Here is a 16348-nt window from a genome sequence, read left to right on the forward strand (position 1 = left end):
GAAGATCCTTTATTGACAATTCAACCCCGTTCCATCAGGCTGTTTGGTGATGAGTCAGACCTGCAGTTTTGGAACGTAGCGGCGCATTACATCAAGTCTTTCGCCCAGGCACGACAGCTGAGCGTGCCCACACCTGATGGGCAAACACAGCCAGAAAGCTCCCTGAGTACCAACCAGTGCCATCTGGATATCTGCCATGATATCCTGTGTGAAAGCTCCTTCTTTCAGGTACAACACACACACACACACACACACACACACACACACACACACACAGTAAGAAGAACCTATCGGAGGATGACTGTATTTCATGCTATTTATAAATATATGGCAGAAGAAATTATGTGATTAGATACCGATAGTGGTAGAAGTTTCCTCCATCACTGTTGCTTCTGGATTCTCTGGACCCTTATCTTAGCTCCTTCTCTTCACATATTTTTTTTTTTTATTTCCCAAATAATAAAAAAAGCAGCAGTGTCAATTTATTTATATTCCACACAGGCAAGTGGAAGAAAAGCAGCATATTCTTTGCTGACTTGCTTCATTTAGCTTGTAGACAGTGAATAAATCATTCTTCTCAATCTTGTCCCAGGTCTTGTTTACTCACCTGAAAAACACACCATTTTTTTTGTGCTGGATTTGTGCTCTTTTTTTCCTCCCCTGTCGTTTACAGTATAACTGCTTAACTGACAAATGATGGCACTTCCACCTGATTCATTTCCACCCTAATTACCACGGCACAGGCATCCCCATATTGATCAGTTCTTCCTTCCGTTGTCTTCACCATCGATCCAGGTCTGATGTAACGGCCAAAAAACTGCCATCCCGTCTATACGATTAGGAAAACAGTGTCATTATTATAATAGAAAGCAGCTTCTGGGAGCCATTTGTTTGGATGTTATTGTTAAATGTGTATTTGCTCTGCTACTTTGTTCTAACACTTATATCAGGTGCCTGCTTAATGACTGACCAGATCTCAGTGTGGAAAGAGTTAGTATGCTAAAGAAATCGATCATATAACAGCGTTGTCAAAATATTGCATTATGTGAAAAGTTAATTAAATTGGAAAGACTTGCTGAGATTTTTGCTGAGGAATTAGATTACTGATCTTTGACATGATAAATTCCTGAGCCTGCAAAACTCATAATGAGATTCTTTATTGCTCAGAAGTTTTCATCATACTATATTGTAGTATCCAGATTACAGTGGACTAAACACATGTAAACATATACACCATATATCATTATTTTCATCTATTTTATGAACATCTGACCATAAGAGAGTGACATACTTTTTTTTTCCAATTCGTTATACACTTCCATTAGATGTGTTTTTTGAACATCCTGTTCCACATTTAGTCCCATTTGCTGTTATGAGCTCCACTCTTCTGGGAAGATTTTGAGATTTGTGTGGATTCATTCAGCTACATGGGTGCCAGTAAAGTCAGGTACTGATGTAGGTGAGAAGGTTCCTGGGGTGTAGTCAGTGTGAAAAGTTCACCCTAAAGGTGTTCAATAGGGTTTAGAGCTTGAGATATCTTTCACTCCATCTCATGAAAACCTTCTCTCCATGCAGCTGTCTTTGTGGCACAATTGCATGCCTCCATCATCGTGGGAACAGATTGAGAAAGAAGGTCACGTGTCCCAATAATTTTGTCAACTAATATAAACTCATTGCCTATAAAAATGAAATTGTAAATGAGGTGGCCAATGGGGCTTCAGCACATGGTTGCCATGGCCACTCCCCGGCTCCTCCCCCGAAGCCAAACCAAACTAAAGTTCTCAAACCTTGATAGAACTTAAGAGAAAGGCCGAAGTGGTGGTTATTTTGGGTCTCTTACAGTTAACGGCTTTTTTAAATACACCGCCGTTTCGTTTGTCGGAATTGAATATTGAATTTTATGTGTCTTTATTTAATTTTTATTTAATTTAGTGTGTTTTCTTGTGCATAAATTTACACACCCTTTGGGCTACATATTGGATTTGTTAGAAATATAATCGTGATATTGTAATACTTATGTATATGTGATTAAATGTCAAATATTAGAAGACACTTCGATCTTATTGGTTTATGTGATTCGTATTCAGAGGAAAAACCAGGAGAGAACTCATGTTTATATGATGAGACACAGTTTGTAGAGAATAAAGTCGAACGCCAGCGATGCATTTGCTCATGGACTGAATGTGAGCACTTATCTCTGAAATAAATCATAACTAATTTTTAGTGTAGTGCAGTTGTGGTCAGTCCAGGAGCAGGACAGTTTACTACATTTCAACCTGCTTTAAAGCCAAAAAACAAAGATATTATAGCGAGTATCATGAAGTCGCCTTAGAAAATATTTAATATAAAGGAAATATAAATTGCAGGATTGTTATTTTATTTATCGAAACTTTTAAGCGCACTATGAATTACTCCACTGCTGCTCTACTTCTGTACACACACTATTTATACCAGCACTAATAAGCTGCTTTTGTGTGCTTTAAAATATTCTCCTTGTCTTTCTGTGAACACTTTCATTTTGTCCCTTTTTTGCTTTTCTCCCCCCGTTCTGTTCATTACTCCTTAATTGGCTGTAGGGCTAGCAGCTACCGGCTAGCGGCTTGGGGTTTTTTGGTTTTTGTTTCAGTAGCAGGAATAGAAATGTACCTCCAGAGATGTGCATCAGCACTGAGGTCATGTATACTAATGATGGATCTTTATTTCAAACAGATTCTTTCCTTTTTAACAAGGAGAACTCCATGGCCAGTGTTAAACAGGGCTGAACTTTTTAACGATTTCTGCTACTTTTTTCACTTGTGCCACTGGTTTTATGGTAAAAGCTCTACAGCAGTGCCGTACCACATTATATTATTAAACCACTGAATTGGAATCACAAGTTTTCTGAGATGTTTCTCGGAGTTTATCAGTTGAAGCTGATGCTCGAATCTTTAATATATATATTTTTCTTTTATTACAGAGATTCCAGTTAGAAAGAGTTCATCTGCAGGAGGTGAAGAGGTCCAGCTATGAACACACCAAAAAATGTGCAGATCAGCTACTTCTTCTGGGACAGGTTTCCTCATACTACATCACACCATCAGATCACTACAGCAGTGTGGAGTTACATTTATGCCAGAAGAATTATGTAACTGTTCATGAAAACTGTATACAAGAAAATGAAAGCATAAAGTATACTTTATACTACAAAGTGTACTGTTTACACTTCAAAACCTTTTCATGAATGTGCTACACATAGATATATAAACGAAGGAATAAATCAATTAATAAATCAATTAACTCATTAATAAAGGAATAAATGACGTGATGAGTGAATTGATTAATGCAGGAATGAGTGAGTGAAATTAATAATCTTATCATTTATTATTTTTGATTGTTTATGGAAATAATAAATAAACTCGTTAAGGAACGCATTTGTGATTTTTAAATAATCAATCAATTAAATAATTAATTAGTTTGTTTATTGAGTGATAATTAATTAATACATGAATGAATTTCCACTACAAACACTTTGAACACCGTCCAACATTCGCTGAAGTCTTTACTTCCACTAATTAGTAGCCAATTAGAATAAAACATTATTAAGCCCCGCCCACCACAACACGTTTTTGTGACATAATGACTGAAAACCTTTTATAACACGTTAATAATCCACGTTGCCAATTAAACAGCTTCACACGTGACTTAGATGCTTGGTATAATATTTGAGAAGAACTAAGCAGCAAACTAAACCAAAACCATGGTCCATCAGAAGCCTTGCATCCTGCTGCCTCGTGCATTCTGACAGTTCATTTGACGTTTATTCGAGTTGTTCCTTCTGCCCGAGCAGCTGAGGAGAAGGAATAACGTCCTGTACTGCTTTTTATTTGACAGACCTGTTCATCTGCGTACCTCATTCTCTCCCTCAATATCCCCCTCACACACTCTCACACACTCTCACACACTCTCACACACACACACTCACACACCTTGCAGACGATCTCATTTACAATCCCTCCACAACATGGTGTCTGAAGATGAAAGGACACGTTAGTAATTAAAGTCTTTTGCGCACGGATGAACTAAAAATGTGTTTTCTCATACGTTTCTTTGACATTATAATCGAGTGTCAGGAAGCGGAACATGGAAGTGATTTGTATTTTTATTGATAGTGTTTAAATTGTTTATTGTGCAGTTTGTGAAGTAGCGAAAAACGTTGCTTAAAAAAGTTGCTAAACAACAAATCTCTTGTTTTTGCTACAAACCAAATGATTTTCCGTTGCCTTGCTTTCTTCAGACGGACCGCGCGGTGCAGCTGCTGCTGGAGACGAGTGCTGAGAACCCGAGCTACTACTGCGACTCGCTTAAAGCCTGCTTAGTGACAACTATTCCTTCCTCTGGACCTTCTCAGAGCACCATTAAACTGGTAGCCACCAATATGATCGCCAGTGGAAAGCTAGCAGGTACACTGTCTGCTTTTTCTTCGGATTGGAGGCTGAAGGTGATTGGACAGCGCTATAGGAGTGATGATGTGTGGTTCAGAAGAAAACATTTGCCTTCTAAATCGGATAAATGTTTTATTGTTAAAGGATTTAATGGCGTTACACTACCATAGGCTTCTTGGATTGAAGAAAAGGGTTAAGGTTGTAACCAAATATGTGGATATGATAATTTTTTATACATTATTGATCTAAAAAGTTAGAAACAAGGTTCATAACTACAATGTGCTCAGGACCACAGGTCACACCTCAACAATGATGGAACTGTAATGAGTGGATTTCCGTGTTGAGGATGAGGATCTCTTTTCCAGTCCTTCCTCATTACATCTCAGAGAGTTGTTCCTTCACCACAGTCGCCACTCATACGTTTGGGACGAACTTACACATTCTTTTAAAATTAATAAACACGGATTGAATCGAATTGAATTTGAAAGAAGGCTCGGTCTTTGCATGGTACGACTTTGCGAGGAGCAGTAACACACCGAATTAATCAAGAACTAACACAGGATAGGTGAACACAATCCCACAATGAACCAGTGACAGGAACTAAACTGGAACAGGTATCCGATCCAACACAGCCACCAGGTGTCCCTTGATATGGGACAGAAGGTGCGAGTATGGAAAATGCCCGAGGAACCTTTTCGCATGGTGATTAATTTCACAGTGTACAGAATTCCTGTAGTCGAAAGTGGGTGTGGCCACAGGAATTTAATTCATTAGTGTAATTCTTCTCCTGAACTCGTTAACTAATTACCAATTTGTCCACGAGCTGAATGTGTCTGTATGATGGATATCTGAGCAGGTTCAGGTCTTTATTTGCTTCTTTACATCACAACTAAAAACCAACATGTGGTGAATATAAAGTGTAAGACTGTTTATTTCATTCAGTCACACATTTCCCTGCCAATCTGTGCACTCTGGAAATGAGCTGCCTTTTATAGTGTGTGTGTTAAGCATCATTCCAGACCTGACATCGCTCACACACACACACACACACACACACACACACACACACACACACACACACACACACATATATATATTTGTGTCAAGAAGAGCTGTTATTGGTAATTGATTATGCTATTGTACTATTTCCCTCTGTCTCTCTCGCTCTGTCTCTGTTCAGAGGGCGTGCAGTTGCTGTGTTTGATTGACAAGGCAGCAGACGCCTGTCGTTATCTGCAGACATACGGAAAGTGGAACCGCGCCGCCTGGCTGGCAAAGGTATTCCCCACGGACCGTACCAAATAAAGCCTTTTTGTACCAGAAACGTGCAAAAAGGAGGCAAGTCGAATGGGTTTGTTGATAATTGTATACTGTGGTATAAATAGAACACATACAGACTGTCAGAATGCATTCGGATCTCTGGCACACACAAACACAGTGCCAGCCTTCGAGCCAGAAAACACACACTGCATACCAATGCACTGTTAATTTTGTTATCACGCGTGCCTCGGGCTCTGACCTGCTGCTACCCATCACGCTGCCAAAGTGTTGCGAAGTTCCTGGCTGCAGAATTCTTGCTGATAATCAGTAGTTTTACCGTCTAATGGGATTTATTTTTTACCAAAAGTATGTGGACACCCATTCATAAGATGTGCTTTTTTGAGCATCCCATTCCACTTTAATTCTCCTTTTGCTGTTATAATAAGCTGTTGCACTCTTTTGGGAAAATGTTCCACTAGATATTGTGGAGATTTGTGCTCATTCAGCCATAAGTGTGTTCACATTCATCCCAGTGGTTTGTAATGGGGTTCAGAGTCTCTATACGAGGAGATAAATTAATAATGTTTCCTGCACGCATTTTATCTAATTTAAATCCATCCATTGAGAATTACATGCAGTATTTTAAAGCATAAATAAATCCTGGGGTAGCACTAATTCCTCGCTATCACCAGACCACAAACCCCTTAATCTCTCACTCTATCACTCTCTTCTCTCTGTTCATCAGGTGCGTCTGAACCCGACCGAAGCCTCAGACGTGCTGAAACGCTGGGCCGAGTACCTCTGCTCTCCTCAGGTCAATCAGAAGTCCAAAGCGATCCTGGTGCTTCTCTCACTGGGCTGCTTCCAGAAAGTGGGCGAGATGCTCCACAGGTCCGCAGTACATTTGTATTTACGTTAGGCGTGTAGCTACTCGAGACCTACGTGTTCATACTTCCAGAAGTGCAGGAGTCGACAAGAGACGAATCGAGTGCAGTCAAGCTGACAGAAACATGTTTACAAGTGCAGGAAATGAGAGTAGGTGTTGTAATAACCTGCAACAGTGTCACACTGTGTCAGGTAACAGCAAACCACTACCAACCAGAGACAGTAGAGACAGAGACAGCAGAAACTGAGACCGCGGAGATGGAGACACCGGAGACGGAGACAGAAGAGATTGCAGAGACCAGAAACTTATCCTAATGGTTTCAGGACTGTATTCACAATGACCTTGACAGTTTTTTGGCCTTAATTATAAAGGAGGTTTAGTTTGACGTTTATGTTGCTGATGCTTTTGTGCAAAGCAGCTTTTCTTTACAATGCAGTTAAGAGTTAAAGATTTTGCTCTTGAACAGCAGCTACATTGGAGATGCTGAGATTCACCACTGACAGTCACTGTTTATTCAGCAGTTCAGTGCTGTGTGTTTATATACTCTGCATGCTTCTGTATATATTGTACATTTTTTAGTTACAGTTTAAAATTAAGCTCAGCAGTTACACATTAATGCTTATTTATTGTATAGGAATATTATAGTAATTCAATATTTACTATTTTTATTTATTATATAGTTATGTATAAATGGGATTTTGTTGGTTTTTGGGGGTTTTTTTTCCCAAAAGTTTAACATAGAAATTTTATTAAACCTACAATATGTATACAATTAGTTCACTTTATATTTATTTATTTATTTATTTATTTATTTATTTATTTAATTGTTTATAAAAACTTTTTTTGATAAAATAATAGTTTAACTGAGCAATTACGCTTATTTTTTATTTATTTGTTTGTTTATTGTACAAATTGTATTTATTTATTTTTGGTGGTTTCACATCATTTTATTTATTCATTTATTTTTTATTTAGATTCTAAATTCTAACTATGCGTCTGTCTCCCTTCCTCATGTTCCCCTGATCAGTATGAGGTATATGGACCGAGCGGCGCTCTTCATCGAAGCCTGTCTGAAATACGGAGTGATGGAAGCAAACGACACGACTAATATCCTTCTACACAAACACCACTGATACAAACATCAACTCTGAGTGTCGCGTAATAACAGTTCCAGCTGCAGACTGTAATCATGAAACTCATAAGAAAACCTCAACACAGAACCCATGAACCGTTTTGTTCCTTTTTCCACATCAGTCTGTCATTAAAATCCCGTCTATTGTGTACGAGCGACAACATGCAGTTACACCTTTGTGTTTGTTTACTTTTGTGTTGCGGTTATTCTCCTCCTGAATCACTGCTTTTTAATGAAAGAGTTAATTATAGAATCATTTTGAAAGCTTTATGTTCTGCAGCTCGGTGATTATAAAGTGTTTAAGGTGTTTGTTAAATTGCTCCATTGAGTGTGTCGTTTTTTTGGAAAAAAGAGAAGAATGAAGATGTTCGTGTCCCATCATATTCACACCCTGATGTTTCCTTAACACTTTGCCTGTTTACATAAACTTATAGGGGCGGCGTTTTCCTCCTACGCCAGCCTTCTCCACTCAGTGGGACTGCGACAGGGAGCTGCTCTGTGGGCCTCGAAGGCTGGAGGAGCTGGAGAGGAGCTTTTGGAGGAGCTGTTCAAGAACAAAGGATCCGGCTCTGATCTCACAGCCGGCATTGAGGAGAAGAAGATCAGCCCAGGCGTCACTGAATCACTTTAAAGTAGAGAGAGGGAGAAAAGGAGTTCGGGTTTAGTGGAGGTTTAGTGTATAAATGTGTGTGTGTGTGTGTGTGTGTGTGTGTGTGTGTGTGTGTGTGTGTGTGTGTGTGTGTGTGAGAAAGCTTGCACTTTGGTGTTCTTTGTTCTCTTTCCATTAAGTGCTCATGTTTCTCTCAACCTCGTCTCTGAAAAAAAGCATCGTAATCAATAACTTGCACTTTTTATTTTTTGACCAAACAATTCATTAGAATGGAACAATAAATAAATGGGGTATAAATGATATAAATAAAGTTTGATTAATGTTTGTGGGAATAAAATTAATTGATGAACTGGTTGATGATGTAAAATAAAAGATAAAGCAAAAAGGGTGCAGTATTCAGTGTTTCCAACAAATGCAAATGTTTCCATTTATCACTTATATTATAGCAGTTATTAAGACTGAAAATGTACAAATGATTCGCAGTGTTTAGTGTTTTTTTGTAGGACCACTGACACTATATTAGTTTAGTTTTGTTTATATGTGTTTGTGTATTGAGGAAGAGCAGCTGAGCTTCTTTTAGCATGTAACAAAACTCTTTCATTCCACAGACGAAACCAAACACATGCGAGAGCACAGAGCGACTCCACAGCACTGATTACAACTTCAACTCTCGTGGTTTTTTTTTGTTTAATTGCAGCAGGTTAAATGTCTAATCATGAGCACAATAAGAAACTGTTCATCAATCATTAATGCTGCTCCCAGAGCCACACTTTTCCAGAAAAGAAATCACTTCCTGATTTGGGAATTCCGCCGCCTCGTGGTGTTTTAGAAGATGCTTCTCTAAAGAGCGATGAATGAAGAAATGTTGGATTTTATTTGTATTTTTTTATATATAAGAAGAGATGTATGGAATACAGAATGAAAGATTTAAGCATTTAGAATCAGTTCTAGAGCTACTGAATATAGAAAAGTCGGGGATTAAATGGCGGAAAAAGTAAAGAAAGAATAAAAAAAATAATAATTGAAAAAGGAAACTCAACATAAACATGAGAACTGTGTGATTTGGGATTTTGTCAATGCTGTATCTGTGTATTATCTGTATTTGTGCGATTTTTTCCCCAAATAGTTTTTCGGGGTTGTTCTGTGAATAAACACATCCCTGTGCTGTTCTTTATACGTGATCCAGAAACATTCATTCCTGCCTGCTTTTTAATTTGTTTTTTTCAAAGCAAATATAACGACTGATTATTGTAATATCTGATGTAGAATAATCCTGAATTTGTGGTGTTTCCTGGTAAACAGTGGCATGTGGTTTCACTATGATTTTGTGTACATGTCTGTATAGGAAATGCAATAAAAGTCTATAAGGTTTAATTGTGTCTGCTTTATTTTATCCCGGACATGTTTTGTTGAATCTGTGATATCGTTATACTGCATCTCTATGTGATGGTCTTCTTTTGTTGAGTCTCCTACCTCTTTATTAAACTCTGTGCACTGTCACGATCCAGAGGTGGCAAAACCAGAGGTGGCAAGAGGTGGCAAAAGTACACACATCCTTTACTTAAGTAGAAGTACAGATCCTCATGTTTTAAAATACTCGGGTAAAAGTTGAAGAACTGATTATACTTTTTTACTCAAGTGAAAGTAAAGAAGTTTTGGCTCAGACATGTACTTAAGTAAAAAGTAGTTATTACTTCTACCTGTTTTAGCTGTTAACTGGACCTCACATCATATTGGATGGATGGATGTGATAGCCTAGTGGGTTAATGTCAGGGTCCCCACGAGGATGAGTTTGAGATTTTGATTCCTGCTCGAGCTGGTGGTTTCTGTGTTTGAAATAAAACTTCTGGACCTTGTCCACTCTGAAAACATTCCAATTCTGTGTTGGATTAATTTCTTGATTTCCTGGTCTTTAATGAAAGATGTCTCCACCAAAAAAAGGCACTTCTGTGGTAGCTCAGTGGGTTAAGGCTTGTGCCTGAACATGGTCCTTAATATAGTCCACGCTGGTGATAAGGTTTTAAAGCCAGTCCTACATGCCTTCTTTCTTACTGCGATGGCATCAAACAAAGTATGAACCCTCCAAAAAGCACACATGCTTTTCAGCAGTGGTCGCTCAGTGGTTTAAGGCTTGTGCCTCATCTAAACATGCATCCCAGTCTGATCTCTTCCATGGTTCATCGGATTAAGGCTGGTGCCTCGCTGATGGTGAGGATCAGGGTTTGAATCCTGCTAGTTGCGATGTCGGTTATGTTCCTGCTTCCTAAATATTTCTTTAGCTTTATATGCTTGTGTTGATGGTTTAAAGGTAGATAGACCTGCTCTAAACAAACTTCCTGACCTGTCTTCTCTGATGGTCCAGTGGATTAAATCAGGTGTCATGCTTTTGGTGGGGTTCAGGGTTCGAATCCTGCTTCCTGCCTGCCAGTCACGATCAGGATTCACTTCCTACATCTTTCTTTAGCGATATATTTTTGTTTTTAATGGGTTGAAAAGAAAGATAGACCTGCTCTAAACAAGCTTCCTAGCCTGTCCTCACTGATGGTTCAATGGGTTAAAGTTGGTGTCTCGCTGGTGGTGGGGATCCGGGTTCGAATCCTGCTATTTACAATGTGGGTTCAACTTGTGCTACTTACTTCTTTAGCGTTAAATTCGTGTGTTGATGGTTAAAAAAGAAAGATAGACCTGCTCTAATCAAGCTTCCCATCCTGTTTTTTCCTGATGGCTTAGTGGGTTAAGGCTGGTACTTTGCTAATGTTGGTGGTCAGGGTTCAAACCTGGCTTTCTGTCTGCTAGTCATGAGGTAGGTTAAATTCCTGATTCCTATGTATTCATCTTTTTGTTTTGATGGGTTAAAAAGAAAGATAGACCTGCTCTAAACAAGCTTCCCAGCTTGTGGTTCAGTGGGTTAATTCTGGTGCTTCTCTAATGGCGTGAATCAGGGTTCAAATCCTGCTTTGTCCCTGCTAGTCACGATATGGGTTTGCTTCCTAAGTTTGTCTTTAGCATTATGTTCTTGTGTTAATGGTTTGAAAGAAAAGATAGACCTTCTCTAAACAATCGTCGCAGCCTGTCCTTCCAGATGGTCCAGTGGGTTAAAACTGGTATTTTGCTGTTGGTGGGGTTCAGGGTTTGAATCCTGCTTTCTGTGTTTCTTTCTGGTCTGAATTTCTTGCTTTGAAGCACGAAACGAAGGATAAACCCCCCAAAAAAAGAAGGTGAGTTGTGGGACTTGATGGCTTTGTGGTAAAAGCCTTGCCTCTGAGCTCAGAGGTTGCTGGTTCAAATCTGGCTTGTCCCCACACTGGGTAAGTTGTGTGGCAGTTAGTGTGTGGTGAGCAATGGAGTGGGTGACTGAGCAAAGGGTGTGAAGACCTGCTGGGTTACAGGCTCAGAATAAGAAAAGAAAATTAATTGAGAGTGGAAGTTTTGCATTTAGGGGAGGAGAAAAAGGCTATTTAATAAATTTTTTGCCAGGAGCCTATGTTGAAACTTTTTTGGATGTTTTTGCTTCATAACCCCCTGTTTTCAGCTTCTCAGCTGCCAGGGGGGCAGACGCCTGATTATTGCCCCCCTGGTTCAGGATACGCCCTCTGAAACCGTCCACAACTGACCTTCCATGCAGCCATTTCTGACACCTTCATCACTATTGTCACCGGAACCTTCCATGCTTTTAACTTTGAGTCCTGGCTGGGGTTTGAACCAGCAACCTCTCAACCCAGAGGTAAAGCTCTTCCAATTGAGCCACAGGACCTCCTGCAAGAACCTGATTTTTAGGCCCTTTTTTGGTTCTTTTATAAAACTTTTTAAACAATTTAAAGGAAAGCTAAGGGGTAGGAATTGAACCGGGTGAGTCAGATAGCAGAGGCCGCATCACTAACCACTACACTACCAGAGGAGTGACAAACAAGGCTTTGCTTATTGGACTCTTGGTTTTTCTATAGTTAAGAGACCACTGTTGTCTCTTAGATCATGATGGTAGAGGGTCAAAACTTCTCCTTCCTGTACATTCTCTCAGTTACTCGAAGTCTATGAGAAGTGACTCAGGTACAAGAACCACATCTCCAACACCTGCACCACTGATATACCATGATTTACCAGCAACCAATTTTAATGACCTTTTATTGTTCTGTTTTTAAAAACTTCTTATAATGTTCAATATGAAACTAGAGGTAAGAATCCAACCAGGAAAGTCTTCATCATAGATCACTAATGGCATTACTTCAAAACTCAAAACTTTGTTAGACATGTAAATAAGCAGGAAAGACAGAGACAAAGACAAAGAGACACAGACACAGCTTTAGAAAGAGTGAGAAACAAATAGAGAGACAGCAAGAGAGAGACATATACAGTGAGACAGAGACATTTACTAAAAGAGACACAGAGACAATTAGATAGAGAAAATAGAGAGACAAAGATAGCGAGATATAGCCACTTCCTGTTAGAAGTGTTTCTCCCAGCGACTCTTAATGATCTCATTTACTAAATGAGCAGTAGTGAGTTAAGTGCTTGCTCAGGTGCCCAAAACTGGCAGCTTGGAGGTGTTAAACATGTATCATATTTACAGCATGTGATATGTATGTAAGCATATGTACAGTGATTAAATATAAAGGCTATATCAGTGCAGAGACGTGTGGACATCATTAAGAGCCTTTGCTATGTTTCCACACGGACAGTTAATGAGGTGACACCGGAGAGACTGCACCTCTTCAAGTCAAGTCAGGAAGCTTATATATATAAAATTATAGACATTTTACAGATTTAAATGATGTATTGTTTTTATCTGTACGATCAATAAAGACAGTCATTTAAGTTCGTGTCGCCATTATGAGGGAAAAACCCACAAAACGCCCCCTAGAGGGTAAATTGTGTAAAACATGGCGGATTTGGTGTTTGATTTGAGACTTGGCGCGGAAATAAAACAAAAGTTTACTGATTAAAAATATTTTTTATCTGCAGTTTATTTATTTATTTTATATCTATTTTATATTTTGTATCATTTCTGTTTTACTATATATATATATATATATATATATATATATATAAATATATATATATATAAATACAAAACTAATTAAAATGTTGTTATCTAATGATTGTATCCAGGCTGAAGATCCACATATAGAACACAAGCAGAGAAAAGATGATGATGATCAGGAATGTCTCTGTTCTCAGTCATGTTCTCATCACTGACTCCCTCTGTCTCATCCACATTAACCCCAAACTTCTTACTGCTTCTGCCTGCTGATTCTTATCTCCATAAACTAGTCTACATCTGTGGTGAGTGAGAGTCAGGACTTTATACACCAGCGGAGTGAAAAAGACGCGCAGTAACAGGAAATCAGTTGTTCGGCTGAAATCGATGCACAGTGAAAATAAAAATAATATTTCACCGAATCAATGGATTAAAACTAAAGTAACGAGCCGATTTTCCGAAAATGTAAGAAGTAGAAAGTACAGATATTTGTGTAAAAATATAATGAGTAAAAGTAAATAGTGGAGTAAAAGTAAATAGTGGAGTAAAAAACTGATACCAGAAAAATCTACTGAAGTACAGTAACAAAGTATTTGTAATCCGTTAATTCCCTCCTCTGGTGATCATATATATCATGTAGAATTAATAATCAATAAATTCTACACAAAGAGAAACACGAAGAGAAAATCCAATTATAAATCAGATCCATGTCTCTAGGAGTCCAGGAGACTTTCCTGATGTCTTACATCACTGTAATCCCTGGATACTAATACGCTTTTTTTAAATTGCAGTTACATTTTTCTTACATTGTCAAAGTTTTATCTACACTACATGGAAAAAGTATTGGCACACGATACTTTTCCAGTCACATGTGGTACAAACCACAAAGTTGGAGGCACACAATGGTGTAAGTCTTTTCCCTTCGTTGAACCACGAGACACAAAACTGGGAACAGCCTCCAAGTAGAGTAGAGGATATTATTAAAGCACATACTGATCTTATGCTAAAGTGTCCAAAGACTTTTGACCACATTGAGTGTATATAATCACACAGGTTACTGTCCTTACATTTAAGCTAAGCTGAAGAAATGACAATGTTCCAACTCTGGAGTTTTATTTTGGTGTAATTTTCCTCATCAGTCACAATTACAGCTTTCAGATTGTGTGAAACACGAAGGTTAATAAGTCTGTAAGTGTAGTTTGTTGCTCTGACCACTAGAGGTCAGTAGCATTAAACTGTCCTGACTTGAAAAACATGAACCTGCTGTCTGATTTTGTGTAGCTGTTCTTATGTTTATTCAATAATAATTATGATTAATAATAATAAAATAATAATAATAATAACAATAATAATTATTATTATTGTTGTTGTTTTAATATTATTATTGTTATTTTTATTATTATTATGATTGTTGTTGTTGCTGTTGCCATCGATTTTATTGCCACTGTTGAAGTTATTATGTGCATTTTTTCCCACTTGCTCTTTTTTGGATCTCTAAAAAAAAGAAAGAAAGAAATGCAAAGTTGAAAACCAGCCATTGTTGCATGACTTATTCCAACTAATAAAATCATTTAAAGGAAAACCAAGTAAAAAAAAAAAAGATAATTTCATAAATATTACCATAAGATAAATATTTCATAAATATCTTTACAGTTAAAGGAAAACTCCAGCACCGGCCGTGGTGCGTCTCGAAGTATAAAACTGGTCATTTTGTTATTTCAATGATCAGTTTCTCTACTCATTAAAACACAATATAACTAAAAAAACTGTATGAAAACAAGAATCTATGTTTAAAATAATGAGTAAAAGCATCATGGAAAGCGTTAGTTTAGTTCTATAAAGTGCTTCATGTTGATTGTCAGTATGACACTTTTCATGTCCTTCAAACTCAATGACTTCCTAAGAAGATGTTTTATTAGACACTCTGTATTCCCAGGAACAACAAAGAAGGCATTTACCATGTTTGTGTGTGTGTGTGTGTGTGTGTGTGTGTGTGTGTGCAGGTTCTGTCTGGTGCTCTGTATATCTCTATCAACAGAGAAATAATAAAAGAATCCTCCTGCTCCACAGTCCAGCTGCTCGAGAGTGTTTGCTGATTATACGGCATGTCATGGTATTTGCCCTTCACCATGTGAACAGCGAGGGCAACAGGTTTCCTCCCATCTGTAACATGTTCATTTCTCAAAAACAACCACTTCATGACAGACACGCTAAATATCACGTGATAAAAGCCTGAAGGCCACGGCAGAAGGTTGAGATGCTGGATCAGGAAAGTATTCCAGGAACAAGTTCTACGCCCTCAACAGTCACATTCACACACTTTCAGACTGAAGGGACAGTGAGGGTGTAGAACTTGTTCCATGTGTGTGATTGTGGTTAGTAAAGCCAAGAGACTCACCTGCATGTTTCTGATGTGGAAGGAAACCAGAGAATCCTGAGGGAGAAGGTGATTTCTCAGAATTTAAGGTGATTGTAAACATAGCTGTGAAGCTTGAGTACCCTCTGGTGGCCAGAGACGGGAATGACAAATACACACCTTGTGCGCTATGTATAAAAATTGATGGTATAAAATAACATTAAAATGTATGCTGTAAAGCAATTTCTTAAGGGAAAATACAGAGAAAATAAACATATAAATAAACAGTGCCTTTTCTTTTTAATCTGATGAAAATGAAGTTATATTATGTACGCGAAGGCTTGAGTCTGGATCCTACCAAGGTTTCCTCCTCATATCGTCTCAGGAGGTTTTTTTCACTCACCACCATCATCTCTGACTCTTTTATTACTGATAAACTTCTGGGAACTAATTTATTAATTTTACATTATTATTGTGATTTTTTTTATTCTATTTTTTTATTCTATTTATTTCTGCTTTGTGATGAGGAAAATTTTAATGACTGTACAAACATCCAGTTACTGTTTCTGCCTCTTTAGAAACAAGTCAAAATGTTCACCAGTGATAAAACTACAGGTGTATAAATGTAATAAACATCACGAACAGGACGCGTGTTTATGCTCTGTACATATTTACAGAGTAAATCTGCACTCTGAACCTGTCATGTGG

General features: G+C 38.1%; 1 protein-coding gene across 1 annotated transcript in view; it reads left to right on the plus strand.

The window, feature by feature from the left end:
* The window catches only part of wdr11 (WD repeat domain 11), a 63663-nt gene extending 53980 nt beyond the window's left edge, over positions 1-9683 (plus strand). Inside the window, 7 exon segments of the mRNA XM_046873015.1 lie at positions 39-228; positions 2957-3052; positions 4274-4439; positions 5602-5699; positions 6427-6572; positions 7595-7674; positions 8122-9683. Coding sequence (XP_046728971.1) covers positions 39-228; positions 2957-3052; positions 4274-4439; positions 5602-5699; positions 6427-6572; positions 7595-7674; positions 8122-8330 — 985 coding nt within the window. The 3' untranslated portion in view covers positions 8331-9683.
* The last annotated feature ends 6665 nt before the right edge of the window (positions 9684-16348 follow it).

The sequence above is a fragment of the Silurus meridionalis genome, chromosome 2 (genome assembly GCF_014805685.1).
Source record: "Silurus meridionalis isolate SWU-2019-XX chromosome 2, ASM1480568v1, whole genome shotgun sequence".
Lineage (NCBI taxonomy): Eukaryota > Metazoa > Chordata > Actinopteri > Siluriformes > Siluridae > Silurus > Silurus meridionalis.